We start from the raw sequence: 20,685 nt of genomic DNA on the forward strand, positions 1-20,685 counted from the left end.
ACATTTTTTCAGCCGCAGTCCCAAAATCTTTGTGTGAGCATGATTCACATTGAAGTCAGTAGGAGCTTTCAGTGCACAATGAGAATATGTTTGGTTCTAACTGTGTGAAAATAGAGATATTTTGAATATATTATAAACTGATACCTTAACAGGTTTTCCCTATTTTATATCACAGTTGACCATTCCTGCCTTGTTACTATGTATTTGCCTTTAAAAGTTAAGGACCAACTTTTACTACTCAATGTTCATATATTCTTGCCAGCAAAACTGTGGCTAAGAGCAAAAGTGTTGGTGGAGACTGGCTGCCCAGATTGTGCATTCCACAAAATATTTAAGATGAACCAAGCCCCCATATTCAGGTTATACAATGGAGCACTCAGAAGAATGAGAAATATCAGAGGGGTAGCCGCGTTAGTCTGGTTCTGTAAAAGCAGCAAAGAGTCCTGTGGCACCTTATAGACTAGCAAACATATTGGAGCGTGAGCTTTCGTGGGTGAATACCCACTTCATCGGATGCATGTAGTAGAAATTTCCAGAGGCAGGTATAAATATGCAAGCAAGAATCAGGCTAGAGATAATAAGGTTAGTTCAATCAGGGAGGATGAAGCCCTCTTCTAGCAATTGAGGTGTGAACACTAAGGGAGGAGAAACTGCTTTTGTAGTTGGCTAGAGAATGAGAGAATCATGTCAAAATATGTATCATCAAAAAAAATCTAGACATATAAATAAGAGCTACCCCTGTCCAGCTGCAGTTTACATGTTCAGTACTGGTGGTTGCACCTTCAAAAGACTAACAAATGCTGGGTGCACCTCCAAGAGTTTGGTTTAAATAAATATTCAGAAGTTAAGATGCTTATCCATAGGCTTTGAGGCTTCCTTTCTTTTTCCACAACACCGTCCAAATTTACCCCTTCTGCCCCAAAACTTTCTAATATGTAGCCATGAATATTGAAAGAATTGAGTAAAAGAAGAGGTTGCTCTGTTGCTCATCATGTGTGGTATAGAAGATCTGCAGTAACCTGAGGAATATAGCACAGTACATGTACACGTAGCTGTTTTAGTAATGCAGATTATTATGGCTCAACTCCCTGCTTGAATGATAAGAAAATATTGATTAATATTGTGATCTATTTTTATTTCTAGATTGAAAATTTACAGGAGCAACTTAGGGACAAAGATAAACAGCTAAGCAATTTAAAAGACAGAGTGAAATCATTGCAAACGGATTCCAGTAACACGGACACAGCTCTCGCAACATTAGAAGAAGCTCTGTCCGAGAAGGTAATGTTTAGCATGTAACAGTGTATATGGTGCTCTTTCAATGAAGGGGTGAAGTGTGTCCAGAAAAAAAGATGCTTTTAAAAAGTGGTCTAGAACCAAAGAAAGAAATGAAGGAAAGTTTATGTAAAATTACAGAATTAACCCCCAATATGATAATCTCTGTATTTTTATTTGGACTTTGATGCCTTTAACCTGCAAATGACTTCATCCCACATTAAGTGGTGGGTTTGTTGGAGAAGGTGTGTTCCACCTTCAAGGATTAGAGAGCCAAGAAATTTACCTGGTACAGAGCTGAAGTGCAGGCAGCACCATGCCAGGTCAGTGTGGGGCTGGTCAGGTGACCAGAAGAGGGTAAGGGACTATTGGTACCCAAGTCTGTGCAGTAAAAACCTGGTTTTGTTTTCACCTGGACCAGTCTGAGAAGCTTCCCAGGTTTCATCATGATCCGCTGTTGGCAGTAAGCTAGTTGCTTCTGTCTAGTGGAGTGGAGTGGGGGTGGGGTGGGGTCTGGGAAGGAATTTTTCCCTCACCACCAGATTGACCAAGGCTAGGTGGGGTTTTCACCTTCCCCACGGGAGTTTGGGGCTTAGTGGGGGCAAAAAACATAACAGAGGTTAGGCTATGATGTTGCAGCTCATTATGTAAGCTTGGGGCAGATATCCAGGCCAGGTACTCTGTAGGGAATAGATGCAGTGATTAGATAAAATAGATCTGGAAAGTATTTAAAGGAGATATTTTTATAGGAGTGAAAATGAGGGGTTCAGGGCTCCTACAACTGCTATGACAGGGAGTCAACCCCCCCTTCTTTATAACCTCTGTTAGCCCTCATTTGACGGGATGAGTGGTGAGATCCCAGCAGCTGATGGGCTGGGGAGCAGGGTAGGAAGAGGGAGGACTGACAGCAGTGCTCCGGGTAATATAAATGGTTATGGAATTATCTGCACTATACAATTTTATCTGCTGAGTACTCTCTGACATTTGGGAATAAAGTTGTGGCTTAATTAAACTATGCCCATTGTTTCTGTCCCTCTTCTCGCTTGGCTGGACAATACTTAAATACCTAGAAATTCCCATTGGCTTCAGTGGGACCAGAATTTCACCCATGAACTTTAAATACATGAGTAGTGCTATTGAACTCACTTGAACTCGGTAGGACTATTCTTGTGCTTAAAGTTCAGCACATGTTTTGTTTTATGTGGAACAACTGGTAAATGTTTAAATAAACTTGAATGAGTATAAAGCCTTCCTAGTGGCAAGTGGGACCTGCTCTTAGACACTAGTCTGAATACTACGAAATGCCGCCCTCTGTTATGAGGGTTTTCTGGAGTCTACAGATGCAATTAAAACCTTGTGACTGGAGGTGGAATTAGTGTTATCTATTGTAAGAAAATATGTTTGGGCCTGTGTGCAAAGTTAAATCATGTTCTAGTGTCTAATGAGAATTTTCATCATATAATGAGGTAGTATTATTTAATCATCTGAATAAATTGGCACGTGTTTAAGGGAGACCGCTGCAGGTATAAATGCAGCATGGTGTGTTTAATGTTATTCTACCGCACTGCTTTTCCAGGGTACAGGCTGCTCTCGTCCTGTAAATATGGAATTAGTAAATATCACCCCTATTTTACAGAAGGGGAAATCGAGTCTGTCAGATGTTTTGTGACTTGCCAAAATCACACAGTAAATTAGCGTCAGTACCAGGGGGCCCAGCTTCAATATTCACATCTAATTCAGTAGTCCAGATCAGTTATTTATCCTTTCTCCCTTGTTTTGTCATCTGTAAAATGATTAATAATATTTAGCTAATGATATATGGCTGCATATAAATTTTCCTCATGTCTATTTTTGGATTTTTCTTATCTTATAAATCATTAAACCATTTTAGAAATTTTAACACTAATGCTCATAAAATGACTTGCCTGGGAGGCAATGTGGTGAAGTGGCTTAAATAGGGAACTTGGAATCAGAAGACTTAAAGTGATTTTTCAAAAACTTTTGTATTTCTAAAGAAATTTCTTTGTCCCATCTAATATGGACCAGATTATCAGCTGATGTAAATCAGTATGCCGTTTTACACCCGCTGAAGATCTGGTCCAACATGAATAATACAAAGTTCTAAAATCTAGTATATCATAAGTTTTAAAAGGCTTTGAATTATGGGCTTTGTCCTTTGTCTTTCAGTTTTATCTGTTATTTTTGTAGACTGTCAAGACTGGAAGACTGCAGTTCAAATTAGAGAAGTTCATCAGAATCATCATACGTGTGGAATGCTACAGCACAAATAACGTTTATCTCTCATGTTAGGAGATAACTGTCTTTGATTGGAAATCTTTTTGTACTGGGTGGAAAGTGAATTACTGGTATACCAGACACCAGAACAAAAAATCACTGCAAGACCAGATCAGGGAGATAAGGTTAATGTGGTGTGAACAGTGCAAATAACAGGATGCTTGGTTCTGGGGAATTGTACACACACAAAAAAAAGAAGAATTGCCTTGGGGTGAAAACAGTACTCTGGTCTGTTTGATTTGGATACTGCAAGTTATTGATGCTAGCCCCTTTTGCCACAGTATCACAGTGGGAGCTCATGTTCAATTCATTATCTGTTGTAACTTTTTCAGAGTCCTTTCTTTTCCAGTGTACAGGTTGCCCTAATCCTGTAAATATGGCTTAAAGATACAGATAGGTGTCTAGTGGGATTTTCAAAAGCACTTAGCCACCTAACTCCAGTTGTCCTTGGATGTATTGAAATAAATGTTCAATTGTGCCCAGCTTTCCAAGTGATTCTGATGGCTCTCTATTTAGTGACTTTGCCTTATCCCTATTTACCTGACCACAAATCTTGGTGACATCTACAGTCTTTATAATCAGTTAGCCAGTTTTTAATCTATCTGATGTGTGCCGTATGGATTTTTGCATAGTGCTAACTTTTATTCAGAATGTCAGGAAGTACTGAGTCAAGTGCTTGACAGAATTCTAAAAGTATTACATCAACAGTTACCTTTATCTACCAAACTTACAGTCTTGACAAAAAATGATTGTGAGTTAATCCAATAAACCCTGTTTTCCTGGGAGACACATTGATTGGCATTAATTAGATCATTCACCTTTTATTCTTTAAGTCTCATATCAGCCATTATGTTATTTTGTCTGGAACTGATGTCAGGCTAACTGGCCAATAATTATCTATGTCATTTTGTTTACCCTTTTAAAGTATTGCCACAATATTGGCTTTATTTCAGTTCTTTGGACCTTTCCTACTTTTCCAAGATTTATTAAAAAGAAACATAAATGCTCCAAAAAGCTCCTTGCACAACTTTTAAAACTGTTGTTTGCAAATTATCCAGGCCAGTTGGTTTTTTGCTTTTGTTTTTAATTTTAGTAGATTCTGGTTATCTTCCTTAGTTGCTGTTGGAATAGAAAGTATTTGATCATCACTTAGTGATATGAATATATCACCCAGCTTCTGTTAAATACAGAACATAAGTGTTTGTTGCAGATTTCTGCTTTTTCTGCATCATTATTGATAATTTTATGATCGCCAGCTATCACAGTTCCAGTTTAGTGTGCCACTTGCCAGACTGTTGTAAGAGGATCCAGCTGCTGAATCCCTCGGTGTTTTAAGACCACAGAGTCTGAGTGGAGTCCAGGTATTGCTGCTGTCTTAGAGCCCCTGGGCAAACTCTTGGGGTTCAGATCTATCTGGCACCCTCTCCTGAGAGCCACAATGCTACAATCCCCTGCCCAGCCTCTAGAACTAGTGTTGATCCCTCAAATTATCCCGATACCTTAAACTCCCCGTCTCACAGAACTCCAACCAAAAGTGTGAGCCTTACAGTTTACCTCTTCAGTTCACAAAGAGTGGCCCTACCAGGAGCACAAGTCTCCAGCTGGCATAGTTCTGAGGGTCATTGGGACACGCAAGACTCTCCATCACAACAAGGCAATGGTCTAAGGAGAGGACTGCAACCTGTACATGACTTTCGTTGACCTGACAAAAGCATTTGATACAGTTAGGAAGGCCTTTGGAAGATCATAGGAGAATTCAGTTGCCTGGAGAAATTCATCACAGTGGTTCGGCAATTCCATGATGGCATGCTCAGTTGTGTTGTGGAGGACCATGAGTCATCTGAACCATTCCCAGTCATCAATGGAGTCAAGCAGAGCTGTGTACTGGCCCCAACCCTCTTCAGTATGATGTTCTCTGCTGTGCTTACAGATGTCTTTTGTGATTGTGACACTAGGATTGGTATCATATACTGGACTGCTGGCAATCTCTTCAATTTGAGGAGACTGCGGGTGAAGATGAAGATACAGGAAGTGACTGCAATCTTCTGTTTGCTAATGACTGTTCCCTGAATTTCAAATCTGAGTCTGACATGCAGCGAAGTATGGACTATTTCTCTTCAGCTTGTGACACTTTGGTCTCAGAACTGACATCAAGAAGACAGAAGTGATATACCAGCCTGCACCAGGAAAACCTCATGCAGAGCCTACTATCACAATGAATGGCCAAACCCTGTGTGCAGTGGACAAGTTCACCTACCTTGGCAGTACACTTTCATATGTAGTTCACATCATTGATTAAACCAATGCCAGACTGGCAAAGCAAATGTGGTCTTTGGCAGACTAATGTGTGGGAGCGTAGAGGCATTAATCAACAAAGCTGAAGGTCTACAAAGCCATTGTGTTGCCAACTCTGATGTATGCTTATGAAACCTGGATGGTGTACAGACATCATGTGATGAAGCTGAATCACTTTCACGTGGGCTGTCTAAGGAAACTAATGAGGATAAGATGGCAAGACAATGTTCCAGATACTGAGGTTCTCATATAGGCAGGCATTCCAAGCATCCATACTCTGATGAGAATACAGATAAGATGGGCATGTCATGTCACCAGAATGTCAGATAGGTGACTGCCAAAGAAGATCTTTTATGGCAAGCTAAAGGAGGGAAATTGCTCCTAGGGAGGCCAGAAGAAATGTTTCAAGGTGGCCCTCAAGCTATCCTTAGGGCATTTCAACATTGACTGAGAGTTTTTGGGAAGATCTTGCTCATGATAAATCTACCTGGTGAAGCTTCATCCATATTTGAGCTACAGTCTATGAATAGAGGAGAATTGCTGAGGCAGAGCAGAAGCGCCAGCAGTGTAAATCTTGCAACAGTAGCATGTACGCCATTAATGAAGTAAGCCATAGTGGCATCTCTTTATCAGTGTGCCACAGACAATTCAAAGCTCAAATTGGCCTGATCAACCTCACGTGTTCACGGAAACCAAACCAATCAGTGATGTCATGGTCATCTTCAACTGGAAGGATGAACAGCAGCCTCTTCAGTGGGTCATGTGATAGGTGCAATGCGTAGCACACAGACACTTTGCACAAGACCCTAAACCACCATTGCTCTTCGCTAAGAGATTAAGCACAGAGAGTAAAGATCATATAAAAACATCAAACCTGCTGAATGCAGTGCTCCTCCTTTTGACTCATGCATCATTAGGCTCCTACGGCAGTTTCTCTCTTCTTGAGTAGCTGAAGATGGTGAAGACTCTGAATAGATCAGCTTCTGCCCATTTTATAATGTTCCAGTGCCTCTGTTAGATGACTCCCAGATCAGCCTCGTCAGGTGATCCCAAACTCCTATCATATGGCTTCATTGCCAGGCAACCTGTCCCCTGAAAAGCCAGTTCTTTTGGGTGGGAGCCAGCATATAGTCTCTGGTGTTTGTATTTGAATAGAGGACCACCCTGAGTTATCACTGCTTTCTTGTCAGCACTATGTCACTAAGCCTTGGAATTTCAGTCCAATATGGAGACTAAGAGACAACAGAGAAGACAACTAGCCCCTACATTCCAAATGGGCTTTGCAGTCTGGTAGACATACAGAGAATTCATAATTTCACACAGAATTAATAAATTGTACAAACAACTCCCCCAAATCACCACACCATCTAATAAAGGACTTATATCATTTTTTGGTTTCCTGTTGTTTCTGCAACTATCTGTGAGACATCCCTCTCTGCATTAACCAATGCTGCAGAAGGAAGTTTATGATCATGATGCCTCTTGCCGTTCAGAACAGTCCTTACAGTTCTCAACAGAAGACATCAGCTGACCAGTTTTGCCATTTAGACAATCACCATAAAAGTGATTTTTTCACTTCCCTAAAGTGATTACTTGTTGGTTAATTTTAAAAAAGTATTTGTAAATCTCCTCTGTCTTCCCTGCCCCCCCAAAAGGCTCCCTCTTAAACACTTATGACTAACACAGATCATCCTACACATTAAAAGAAAAATTATACACACAAGGAAAAGTTATGATTTTCCCAGTAGAAATTTAATCCCTGATCTACTATTATGTAGTGCTAAAGGTTTCTATAAATTCTCACAGCTATGCAAACTATAGTCTTAATGAGCAGGAGTCTGCACTTGATCTCCACAAGTTAAATTGCAGGTAGACTTTTTGAGCCCTGTCTATACTATATAAAATAGTACTACTTCACTGAATGTGCTTTAACCTAGGTCTACTTAACACAGTTAAAAACTCCCATTGAAATAAATGAGAATTAGGTATCTAGGCACTTTTGAAAATCCCACTAGGAGTCTCTCTTCAAGTTTGGACACCTAAATAGCCTATGTCACTTAGGGCCTGATTTTTAAAGGTAAGTCCTATTGAGACTTATGTTTCTAATTCACACAGTTTTGAAAATTAGACCTGAAGTTTAGCTCACTAATTCACTCCTATTATATGTGCTAAAACAGTTCTGAGTATTAATACTGAATGTTTTGAAAATTCAGTCAGCAAAAGACTTAAGCATGTTGTGAACTGAATTCAAAGTCAGTTTACTTTTGTTAGTGTGGACAAAGCTTTATTCAGAGATTCGTAGATTTTAAGGCCAGAAGGGACCATTGTGGTCATCTTGTCTGACATCCTGCATAACACAGGCCATATGATTTAAGTCCAATAGGTGTAGTTGAACTAGATCATATCTTTTAGAAAAAGGTACACACTTGATTTGAAAACACCCCACAGAAGGCTTTTATCCAGAGAATATTAAAACATAAAAATTAGCAAACCAAATAACAAAAAAATCCCAGTTGATGCCCCACAATCAGATGGTTTAACTGTTTTTCTCCTTTAAAATGTTTTACCATAAAAGGGGTCTAAAACTGGCTTTTAGTTTTGTGTGTATGATTCTAGACACACTGTCACTTGCATTAGATTTGTACATGCAAAGGGCAACTGTGCAAACTTTGTGTGCTTATTGTTTGAAAAATTTATAATTTATTTGCACTAATTGTAGTGCATTGAGAATTGAACATAAATAATTAGATTTTGAATTAGAAAACATCGCCACTAATATTTTACCAAAAATCCTAGAAGTAGAATTTGCAAGAGTATGAGTATTCCATTTTGGCTTTTCTTTTACGTTTAATGGCAGGGTGGCTTTGTCACTGTGTCCAACTAAATGAAAAACAGAGACTGATGGAATCCTGAAATCATTATGTACCTACCATAGAACAAACAATTTTACAGTATACCTGTAGCATGTATTCATTTAATGTAGAAAATATTTCCAGGATCCTAATATACATCTTTCAGTCTTTAGAACCTTTCCAAATGATTATCTTGATAAACCAAGATAGACAGAAACTCTTTATAGATCCTCCTTTTTGCTGAAGTATTCTGCCTCTTAAAGACTAGTGGAATTAAATTTGATGGGATGCATACACGCAAAAGTAAAACTGTTGTGAACAATGCCAAGTTTTGCATATGGGAAACACAATCTTCATCATGAGCTATATAATCATTAGACTATGGTTTTCAAGTACTACTGTATTTCAGCAGTCTTTAAAATGTGCTTTTTAGGACAGCAGTCCTTTATCCAAAATACCAAATTTTTATAGCTTTTCTGGTGTTGAATATAATTGGGATTGATTCAGTTTGTGGTGTCAAATAACTTGCAATAATGTGCAAGATTCTAAGAAAGTAATTAGGACTGTGCAGGAATAATTAATTGATATATTTACAGTTTGTGGGCATTTTTTAATCATTCTCTAAACTGGAAATTTCTTCTAGGCAATGAAAGCTCTTTAAAAGAGACTAAAGGTGCACTTCGTATTAAGCCAAAAATAATTTTATTCCTGCCCAGATAATTTTTAAAAAATAAGAATAGGTAAAAACACTGTCGACTTCCTTGATGTTAACGTTAAACTTTTCAAATATCTTAGCTTCAGGACTGGCCCAGCAGCTCAAGAGGTTGCTTTCATGAAGCAGATATTTATGAATTTGGTCTTGCTATACAACTGCTGTAGCCCCACACAGTAGATAAGCAATTGAGTATGTCTGATAATAAAGCAGCATGCTGCTACAATTCAGTTCCTGCTTCTGTGATAAAGTGCAAGTAGATTAGACCTGTGAGGTACTAGATTAGTGCACAAGGAAAGCTTGCCAGTGCAAATAAGACTAAAACAAGAACATATTGTTGGGATTTCTTCAAGTTAGCTGTTAATCAAGTAAAACATGGTATATTAGGCCCTTTTAACACATTTTTGACATCTAGCTCCCTGCAGCTGACAGTTAAATTAGCCTTCTTTTGTGATTGACTGAGAATAATTTTATACTATTTAACCATTAAAAAATGCCAGAGTGACTATTATGTATACATGTAATATAGTTTATTATATAGGGAATATTACTTTAAGTAACTAAATCTTCAAGGTGGCATTGGTATGAAAAACAAAACAGAAACACCCTAAAGTAATTATGCATAAAGCAATGTACATACTTTAACATTTCTTAATCTACATTCAATGCAGAAGGATAATTTTTGAATTTATAGTTTAAATATTATAGAATCTATGATTCCCCATAACAGTCTGGGAATTTATTTATTATTAGGAGTAAGTTTGGGCTTTTAATAACATACATCATCCATGTCTTGTGTAGCTCACAATATGTGGCACATTAAAAAGTAAACTTAGAACAGTTCTGTCATACTGCTCAAATAAAAAAAGTGATGATGTTTCTATTTAAGGCCGTGCTCCTGCAGCTTCATCCACATGGGTGAGCCCCTCTGCCTACACAAAGTCATATTGAAATGGCTAAAGGAAATTGTGAGACTCTGGATGAAATCCTGACCCCACTGAAGTCAGTGGGAGTTTTGTTATTGACTGTATGAAGCCAGGATTTCACTCTCTCTTGAATATGGTGTACAGAGCTGGGCAGCCTACCACTGTAAAAATTATAATGTCTTGGAAAGGGTTTTGCTAGTTGTCCTTTGGCAATTTGTTTTTGCTGTATGCAAGATGGAACACATCTAAGTACATACAGGAATGTCATCACTATGTAGCCTGTTTATGTTAGAAAGAGAACTATGTAATTGTTCAACATTGTCTTCAGCCAAAGGTTCTCATAGTAGCGTTAACTCTATAATATAGATGTATGCTTATCCAGGGGAATAAAGGTGATTTTCTCTGTCAAGTAAATGCAGGATGTAAAATGAGAGCAGGACTCAATTTCAGGCTCTTTAAAAAATTGCTCTTCAGAAGCGCAGTAGCAAATATCTGTTCTATATCAATGTTCTTATTACAGGAACATCAAACTTAGTGCTGATTATTTTCCTATGTCAAAAAGTTCCTAAATGTATGTACTAAAAGTCCCTCAACTGAAGCCTTACTATATAGTTAAAAAAACTTTCACTTAACTGTTAAAAACTCACAACCTTATTAAACATTAGTTTTGTGCTAATACATACAGTTAAATTACAGAGCATTCAATATAATGTATGTTTTTGCTTTGAAGGACTGATGAAATAGAAAGTGCTATAGCCTGATGTACTGTATTGTATATTGTACAACAGAAGGAAACAGTTAAACTTATTGGAGAAGCCCAAATATTTACAGTACTAATAAAACAGGTCTATAATGATCACTACTGAAACACAGCACATATTTTACATTTACATCTCATGTACAGATCCAGCAGGAGACATGACTGAGTTCTCAATTTATCTATTATAAAACATCCAATTTTGATACCTGACACTAACAGCTGATAACATCCTTATCTTTTCAATTGCAATATTGTTATACAAATTAATGCTAAAAGTGAGTAAATACGGTGGTAATAATGCACAAAAGTTAGGAAATGCAAAAGCTATGATTCTCGCTGTCATGCAGCTATGCTCACGTACATACTGTAAGGCACACATTTAGCATTGTCTGACTATACCGAAAGAAGGACAGGAGATGCTTGATATGGTTTAATCAGGCTGCAACTTTCCTTCCCCTGCCCTCAGTTATGCTCCTTTAACAAACCTTCCTTTTTAAGTACTTTACTGAGCGATTTATCAGGTCACTGTATACATTTCTATAGAGTACCTGCACTGGACATCCTATTAATTTAGTTTTTTCAGTTTAATTTCCTGAGTTTTTTTAAAAAGAAAAAATAAATCTTTTTCCTGGTCTCCATCATCTGCCTTCCTTTCTCCTGTTTAACCATTACAGGTTTACCTAACCTCCTGCTCCATCTAGGTCCACTGCAGCATGAAGAATGTCTTCCCCTTGGACATTCGTGTCTGAAAAGCTTTTTAGTCAGTTTGATTTGGGAAAGGGAGACAATTGAGAGTCAGGGTGTCTTCTGATCTAGGTGAACGGATAAATTTTTCTTCCCACATTTGAGATCTGCAAGTTCCACTGCCAGGTGGGCTCAGGAGCATGAGGGATCTTCTGGAGAGCCATCTCCTCCTGACTTCCAAACCTTCCCCTTAATCACAACAATATTCTTCACACAGTTAAAATAATGAAAATATTTATTTCAATTCCAAAGACCCCATTAATTTAATATTATTTAAAAAATCCAGTAAATACATATAATGTGCCATTATACTGCAGGAAAGTGATAAATCGTGATACTGGACTAAGGAAGGGGAATGTCTTCACTGGAGGAAGGAGAATAAAGAGGAAGAGGGAGAGGAAGAAGGAAGGACTGCTGCAGGGGTGGGAGCTGTACTTGTTAGGCTCACACTCTGCACTTGATTCTCATCCTTTGTGTCTTAAAGGTTGAGGTTATGCCTTTTACAGATTTCTGTTTTTCCTGGGGGAGGTGGGGGTGGGAAGGGAACAGTTTTGAAGGGCCTCTAAGCCTCTGAGAAGGATTATACTGAATGTCTAGAGAGGACAGTTAAATAACTAAATATTCTTAATAATAAATTTCAGCATAAGTTCTGTGAATGAATGAATGAGTGAATGCTTCCTCCCACCCCCCTTACACGGTAGCTAAGCTTTTTACAAATAAAATAAGCTGATGAGAAGCCGCTGACGTGGTGCTGTCTTTGTTTCAATATTTCATTGACATTTTGAGGTGTAATAAAAAATTCAACTGAGAATAAATCATATTAAAGCTAGCAAAAATGAAACATTGCATGTATTGCAGTATAGCAAGCTATGCATAGAGCAAATTAACACAAGAGAAAGAGAATCTATGTTATTCTGACAATATTAGACTTCCACTAACCATGATCATATGTTGGTATGCAGCAGTATTTTAAGAGTTGGTGCTGCTTTTATAATATAGATTTCATGCATAAGTATAAAAAAAACTTAAAAAGAAACAATCAACAGCTCTAAAATGGCACACCAAAGGAATCAGAGGGGGAAAAGATGGATTATGCCATCTCATCCATTTTCCTGCCAGTGTTGTTGTACGAAATGTTTTGTCTAGTCCAGGTTTAACTTTTCCGAGTGATATGGCTTCCATCACATTCCTTGGGAGACTTATTCCATAGTCTAATAAATTTTTCTGTCAAAAGGTTTTTCCTGACATTCTACTTAAATTATCCTATTCTTAATTTAATTTTATTTCACACTAAACATTTTCTCCTATTGATTTGTTTAAACATTTCAAATACTTGTAGACAGCGATGTTCCCCAATTTAGTCATTGCTTCGCTAAACTATACACTATATACTTGTGTTTTACATATTTTTAAATCAATTCTTTAGCCCACGAATCATGTTCGTCTGCAGTGACTACATTCTAATTTGTCAGTGTTTCTGTTGATGAGCCCAGAACCGAATAAACATTCTAGAGGTAATCCCTTCAAAGTCACGAAGAAAAAGTATAATTTTCCTTCTCCTGCTTAGCTCCCAATTCAGCACACTATTAAAAAATATGATCAACTTTAAGCGTGTGTGTAATCATTGCTATTCGGATAGAAAATGTTCTTCTTTTGGGTTTTGCAGTCAAAATGAAGGTACCTTTTTCTCTGTCTTGTTCAATATTTTTCTTGGGTGCCTCAAAGTGTCATACCTGTGAATATAGCATTACCAATAGCTGGCAGATTGTTGCTTGCATTCTAAATTATCAAACAATTGTTAACTAAACTTTAGAACTTTCATGAAGACTCTATTGTACCCTCATAGAGCTTGCTGGGAAGCTAGACTGTAATAAGAAAATTAAAACTGAGTACAGTAGAAAATGTGGCTTTGTCATTTTGAACATTCATTCATTTATGGATTAACAACAAAGGAGGTGCATTGTCCAAATATGTAGTGTTCTCTAAATATTTTTAAATGTCTATGTATTTTACATTAATATAACATTTTGTTGGGATGGTACCATAATTCAGCATTTAGGGCTGATCCAATGCCCACTGAAGCCAGTGGAAGTAGTTCTGTTGTCTTCAGTAAATGTGGATGGAGTGTCCTTTTATTTCCCTTATCTCGAAAATTAAGGTGATATATGTGCTTCCAAAGATCAATTTTCACAGTGCAACTTAATGCAAATGGGCTTTTTTTTTCTGAATTGCTGTACCAAGCTTTACATTTTTATTACTCTTTCTTATTGTTAGGAGAGAATAATAGAGCGCTTGAAGGAGCAGAGGGAACGGGATGACCGAGAAAGACTGGAAGAAATAGAATCCTTTAAAAAGGAAAACAAAGACTTGAAGGAGAAAGTTAATGCTTTACAAGCTGAACTAACAGAGAAGGAGGTCAGCCTTTGCAGTAAAATTAAAAATCTTTATTGTTCTGATCTTCCTAACAAGTTTCACTGTTATAAACAAGTTAATTGGAGACATTGTCCAGTTGCTTAAGCCAGCAGTTCTCAAACTGTGGGTCAGACCCCAAAGTGGGTCATGACCCTGTTTTAATGGGGTCGCCAGGGCTGGTGTTAGACTTGCTGGGGCCTGAGGCTGAAGCCAAAGTCAAAGTCCCACTGCTCAGAGCTGAAGCTGAAGCTCAAGGGCTTCAGGCCTGGGTGGCGGGGCTCGGGTCAGGGCTGAAGCCCTCAAGCTTCAGTTTTGGGCCTGCTTCTGGGCAGTGGGGCTCGGGCTTTAGCTTTGGCCCACCCACCTGAGGCAGTAGGGCTCAAGATTCGGTCCCCTTTCCTGAGGTTGTGTAGTAATTTTTGTTGTCAGATGAGGGTCGCGGGGATAAGAAGTTTGAGAAACCTGGTTTAAACGATTGGTTTTCAACTATTTTTAGAAACTAACTCCTAAAGCAATATATTTTTGAGCATTCCTCACTCTCAAACTCTTGATTACTTTCCATAAAATATTTCTTTCCTTTATTTCTTCTTTGTGTATATTCCTTTCCTTTCTTTTACATATGTTTGACAAGGCTTTAGTATTCCATTGCTGGTCCTATTTTCAGTTTTTATTTGAACTAATGGGCTTAGCAGGAGCAAGCCCTTTTGAGAGTAAGGTCCACAAGTATTTGATTCAGTCAGACTGATTATTGATAAGGGGTTTTACTTGGTGACTTTCTGGTCTGGTTGATTCTTTACTCAAGTTTTGTTGTGCCATTGCATACCACTGTTCTGTGCTCACTTCATTAGATACTTATGAACTATGTGATAAGATTAAATCCTATTCATGTCATGCTGCAAGATACTTCTTGTTTTTTCTTCTCTTGCATACTTCTACTGTAGGGTTTGAGTACCCTTTAAAGTAAAGATATTGGGTGAGAATTTATAAGTAATTAAAGTTGTGATGAATTAATGGAAAATATTTTCTCTATTCATCAAGTCTGTCTTTGGTGTTGTTTTTTTTTAAATCTATCACTAGCATGATGATGAGGAGGATATTTTTAATAAAAGCCTGCTGCCATTTTCGCAGGGGCTAAAAGAAATGATGGTGAGAATTCCATGGGTTGGGGCTCATTTGCAGGATGATCTGTATTTATCTTACTTAATCAATTCCCTGCTATTGGGGAAGGGCGGGCGTCTCAGGTCTTGGTGAATCTCAGTCCCTCTGATTCTGTGCCAGTCTCCTGAGAGCTGTAATACCAGGGCTGCCCGTGGGAGAGGGGGCAAGTGGGGCAATTTGTCCTGGGCCCTACAGGGGCCCAGCGAGCCCTGGCCCGGTGGTGGTCCGGGTCTTCGGCTGGCATTTCGGCAGCGAGAGGGGGCCCTTCAGTGCTGCTGAAGATGCTTAGCGACTGAAGGGACCCCCACCGCCGAAGACCTGGACCGCCACTGGGTGAATACGAGTGCCTCAGCTCCCCTGCTTTGCCGCAGGCCCCCTGAATCCTCTGGGCGACCCTGTGTAATACTAGTCTAATTTCAGTGTTGAGTTTACTGTGTGGGTGCTGGACAGGTGTTAGTTGCCTGTGATATACAGGAGGTCCAAATAGATGATCCAGTGGTCCCTTCTGGGGCTTAACCTCTATGATTCTAATTTATTTTAAAGCTTCTATAGGCTATTATAAGTAAAATAGACAAAATTAACACTAGAAGTTAATAATAGTATTTTAAGTGCAGATGAATATATAGAATACTGATGTGTGTAGCTACATCCACCCTTCTGTCATAGGGTAAACTCAATATAAAGGAGAACACTGATCAGTGTAAAATATAGAATCGACTATTTTCTAATTCTCAAGGATTTCATTTAAAATACAGATGACTCATCCATTTTCCCAAGGAAATTACCCTCTATCTTTCCAGCAGAGGGAACATGGTATATTCAAGAACACGTAATCTTTTCGTAGACATTCAACTTTTTGTTAACCTTCTAAAAATTACCTAATAATATTTTATTATGCTGTAAATACCCATCCCCATGTCTGCACACATGTACTATGTAAACAAAGTTTTTGACTGAAAACATAGCTGATACGATAATTTACAATCCTAGCGGCTAGGATCAATGCAATTTCTAACACCATCTTTCTTCTTTTTTTGGATAATTTTTCAGTCTAATTTAATTGACCTCAAAGAACATGCATCATCACTGGCATCAACAGGGCTGAAAAGAGACTCCAAATTAAAGTCTTTAGAAATAGCCATAGAACAAAAGAAAGAAGAATGTAGTAAGTTGGAAGCACAGCTGAAAAAGGTAAGTGCCTTCTAAGAAAACTCTTATTGTGAAATGGACTAATCTCTTCACTTCTCTAGTATATAACTGGCAATGAAGCAAGAGGTCCATTTTAAAATCTGGCAGTCTTCTGCTGTCTGCTGATCCTAGCATCAAACAATGTTGACATTTTCTTAAGCATGCATAAAAGCTGTCTGTGAGCCTGAAAAATTGTCTTAAGTTTCCTGTCTAAGGGGTATTTGGAAAAACTGGTGAAAATACTGGGGGCGTGGGGGAGCAGATATAGAAATCAGTCGTTTCTATATGTACAAATCTAAATTACTCTTTCTAGTGAAAAATGTCTAGGTTTTATACTGAAATTCTCCTTAATTTTATTTATTTATTATTTATTTAATATTTGAGGTAGTTAAAGAAAATAGTGTTGAATATATCACAATTGTCATTATTTATATCCACCAAGAAGCAGAAGCAAACATTTAAAGAAAAATGTTTTGGAAGTATAATACTTACCCAATAATTTTATGTAGATTACTTCATTACAATACTAATTGATCTCTAAATTTTGTTGACACATTTTTTTTTCATGTGTTTCTTTGACTTTTTGCTTTGTCATTTGGTAGTGTCTGCACTCATTGTTTGAACACCAAAGTCTTGATATTCTCAGTGGGTTTAAGCATCATATTTTCCTTCTGCAAGTGTTAAATAAGCCAGTCAGAAGTGTAGATAAAACTTTAAACCCCCAAAATACTTTGGATATGAATTTATATGCTTATGTGCTCTAGAAAAGGTTAATTATTTTAGCTTGAATATTGACATTTTTAGGTCCAGATTATGATCCCATTCCTCATGTTGAATAGTTAGCCTCATTGATTTCAGTTGGACTCCCTGTGGAGTAAGGTATTGCTCAAGGGTGAGCAAGGGTTTCAGACTTTGAATTATATTTTTACCTATCATTTTGATTTTTATTACTTACTTCTAGAGTAGGTATATGTGCTGTAATGTATACTTTAGAAGAGCACTCTCAAAATATTATGATCTAATATACATTTTATATGTATAAAACACACTATGTATACAATTGTTGGGGTGAACGTATAGCGATCACCAAATGAAATTAATTGAAAGGAAGTTTAAAACAAACAAAAGGAAGTATTTCTTCACACAATGCACAGTCTCCCTGTGGAATTCTTTGCCAGAGAATGTTGTGAAGGCCAAGACTATAAGAGGGTTCAAAAAAGAGCTAGATAAATTTCTGGAGGATAGGTCCATCAATGAATATTAGCTGGAATGGGCAGGGATGGTGTCCCTAGTCTATGTTTGCCAGAAGCTGGGAATGGGTAATGGGATGGATAACTTGATGATTACCTGTTCTGTTCATTCCTCTGAAACACCTGGCATTGACCACTGTTGGAGGACAGGATACTGAGATCGATGGACATTTGGTCTAACCCATTATGGCCTTTCTTATTTGGATGAGAGGAGGGCATCATTTCAAATAAACTTGCATACTAAGAGCTTTTAACAAAATCTTAACCTATCAAATATTTACAAGAAATTATCAATGCAATTTGCACCAGACTTAAAATACCTAAATAAAGCATGTAGGCATAAGTGACTTTTATTTTATTAAAAGAAATATAAATATTATTTACTGAAGGTGTGAAGAATCTTTATTTGCATTATAGTTCAGATCAAGTGATGAGCACAGTAAGATAATTATAATTTAAATATTATTACCTCTATGGTTAACTTTTACATTTAATTTTGTTGCTTTTAATGGTATTCGTTCAAATGAATTCACATGTTCAAAATATTTTTCCCAGTGGCCTTATTTTTGAGAGATTTTTTATAATAAATAGTTCTTTAGAATGCTAAAGTACCTGTCATCTTAAAAAAATGGAAATCTGCTTGAAATAATTGAAATTCTAAGTGAACATCTATGAATGTATATTTCAACACGTCATTTAGTAATGGAAAAATAAGCAGTTATAAAAGTCTGTAAGTGTCTGGGCCTCCTTTTAAATAAAAAGGAAGTATATCCCTTATGAATAAAATACAAAGAGTTACCAAATGAAAGTTGAAAACATAATAGTTTGATTATACCATAAATACAACATGAATTCCCAATGGGAAGTGGTCCAAGATTTGTAGGAGGCTTGGTATTTCCACAATAACATGCAGATCAACATTGTTGGATGTGTTTAGAATAGAAACACTGGCTGTTAATGACAATGGACTGCAAACAGTAATTTTTAGTTTACCTTTACTTTAGTAAAAGCTTGAATTTCAGCTAAACCTGAAAATATCACGTGATAAAAGTAACTTGCTCTCCAGAAATTGAAATCTACCTCAGTCACTGTCTTTATCCCCTAACAAACTAACTGAAACAGAAATCAGTTTTGGGAAGATTTTAGAATTTTGTTGAATGGAGATAGGAGGGAGCATATACCTTTCTTCATTCTTATACACAATATACAAATCTGCATGTCCCATATGGATGCTCACTGTATCAATGAACACTCAATACTGCAGATATGAGAGATGTGGCACTTCATTGGACATAATTTGAAAAGTAACTCTAAATATGTACCCATTCTTTTTAAAAAATATTAACAACTTGCATATTTATCATTCTTAAAAAATAAATCAGAGTGGTGGTACTGTTAGTTAACTTGCTCAGCATTAACTATGATTCTTTAGTTGTATCCATTTTTATTCCTAAATATCGATTTAATCCAGCACATATTTGCAACAGTGAATAGTTCTGAGAACTTATATTCCTAAGCACTATGCCCAGAAGAAGTGTTATGGGATACAAGGCCTAACCAAACTTGAGTTGAGGAACAGTTTTGCCTTGACTACAACTATTTCTCAGTATTATATACTTGACACTGTGCAATACCTGCATTTCTGTGGGAGAAAATATGCAGACTCGGAAAGAATATATTCAAAAGTAAAACAAAAATCCATAGGCAGACTCCTGAATTATTTGATTACAACAAACTGAACTGCAGCCCCATTATTAATTGAAATAGCATATGGGTTTGAAAACCAATAGATAGGAGAGCATTCAAAAAGAATAATTGCTCCTGTGTTCATACTCTGTTTTACTGTACACCAAAATTGTTTAAAACCATGAGCATACTTGTTAAGCCTTTTGTTACAAGGATTATGATTTGGAATTGATGGGAACAAAATTAGTGGAGAGCTCCCAACACTTCTGTGCCAAAACTCTACAAGCATTTTTTTTACTTATTTTCCTTTGCTAATTATGATGGAACAGCAGGAATTACCTCATAGGTAGTTAATTATTTTTTATGTTGCTTTCCTGAATCTTATTATCCACTTTAGAATTTCCTCCTTTTGTTGTTTATCATGGATTTTATATTTCCATGCTTACTGACATACTTGCTATTGCTAAACTACTGTTTGCCAAGCTGTACTGTTCAAAAGTGATATTGAATCAAAAATTCAGGCTTGTGTTAATACAAAAGAAAAACCATACATTTAATGATAAAGTTTAATTAATCTTTTATTATTACTGTCTTTGAAACTTTTGTGATAAATTGCAGCCTTGGCTAAAAGCGCTTCTAGTGATTCATTGCTTGAGACTAGCACTTAATGTATCATCAAAAGTGGACACCTTTCTTTATTTCATGGGTTATTTAACTTGAGAGAGGGAAAGTAACACAAACCTTAAATTTTTTACTCCAGCTATTCTTTTTTAGAAGCCAAAGTCAACATTTATGTTTCCCCAGTGCCTCTCGCTTTCACCGAGGAATGTTTAGAAACTTAAATTTCTACTTTTTTATGACAAGTTCTTCTGTGCAAATGCACTGGATTTGTTGAGCTAATGCTGTTTTCCTGGATCTTTCCTTCTTTTCCTGTACATGCTTCACTCCTTCCCAACTTTGCAATGTAGCAAGCTGAACAGTTGTTCAATCAGATGTACAATCCAGTAAGTCCTTTCTGAAAGTGCCCGCTGTAACATATGAAAGCATGAGGATCCATTGACCTGACACTGTGTTGTGTTCTTCCTCTATGGAGCTTCGCAAAATTTTTTTTGATGATCACCTGTTTTAGTTA

The 20,685-nt window shown here is 37.2% G+C and overlaps 1 protein-coding gene across 5 annotated transcripts in view; it reads left to right on the top strand.

Annotated features, from left to right (window-relative positions):
• ERC2 (ELKS/RAB6-interacting/CAST family member 2) overlaps positions 1–20,685 on the top strand; it is an 845,311-nt gene that overhangs the window by 355,618 nt on the left and 469,008 nt on the right. For 3 of the 5 annotated variants that reach the window (XM_050958427.1, XM_050958428.1, XM_050958431.1), the window contains 4 exons: positions 1,144–1,281; positions 14,134–14,274; positions 16,480–16,620; positions 20,522–20,557. In XM_050958427.1, the coding sequence (XP_050814384.1) occupies positions 1,144–1,281; positions 14,134–14,274; positions 16,480–16,620; positions 20,522–20,557 (456 nt within the window). The remainder of the gene's footprint in view (positions 1–1,143; positions 1,282–14,133; positions 14,275–16,479; positions 16,621–20,521; positions 20,558–20,685) is intronic. The other 2 variants (XM_050958429.1, XM_050958430.1) reach the window with 2 other exon arrangements.

The sequence above is a fragment of the Gopherus flavomarginatus genome, chromosome 6 (assembly GCF_025201925.1).
Source record: "Gopherus flavomarginatus isolate rGopFla2 chromosome 6, rGopFla2.mat.asm, whole genome shotgun sequence".
Lineage (NCBI taxonomy): Eukaryota > Metazoa > Chordata > Testudines > Testudinidae > Gopherus > Gopherus flavomarginatus.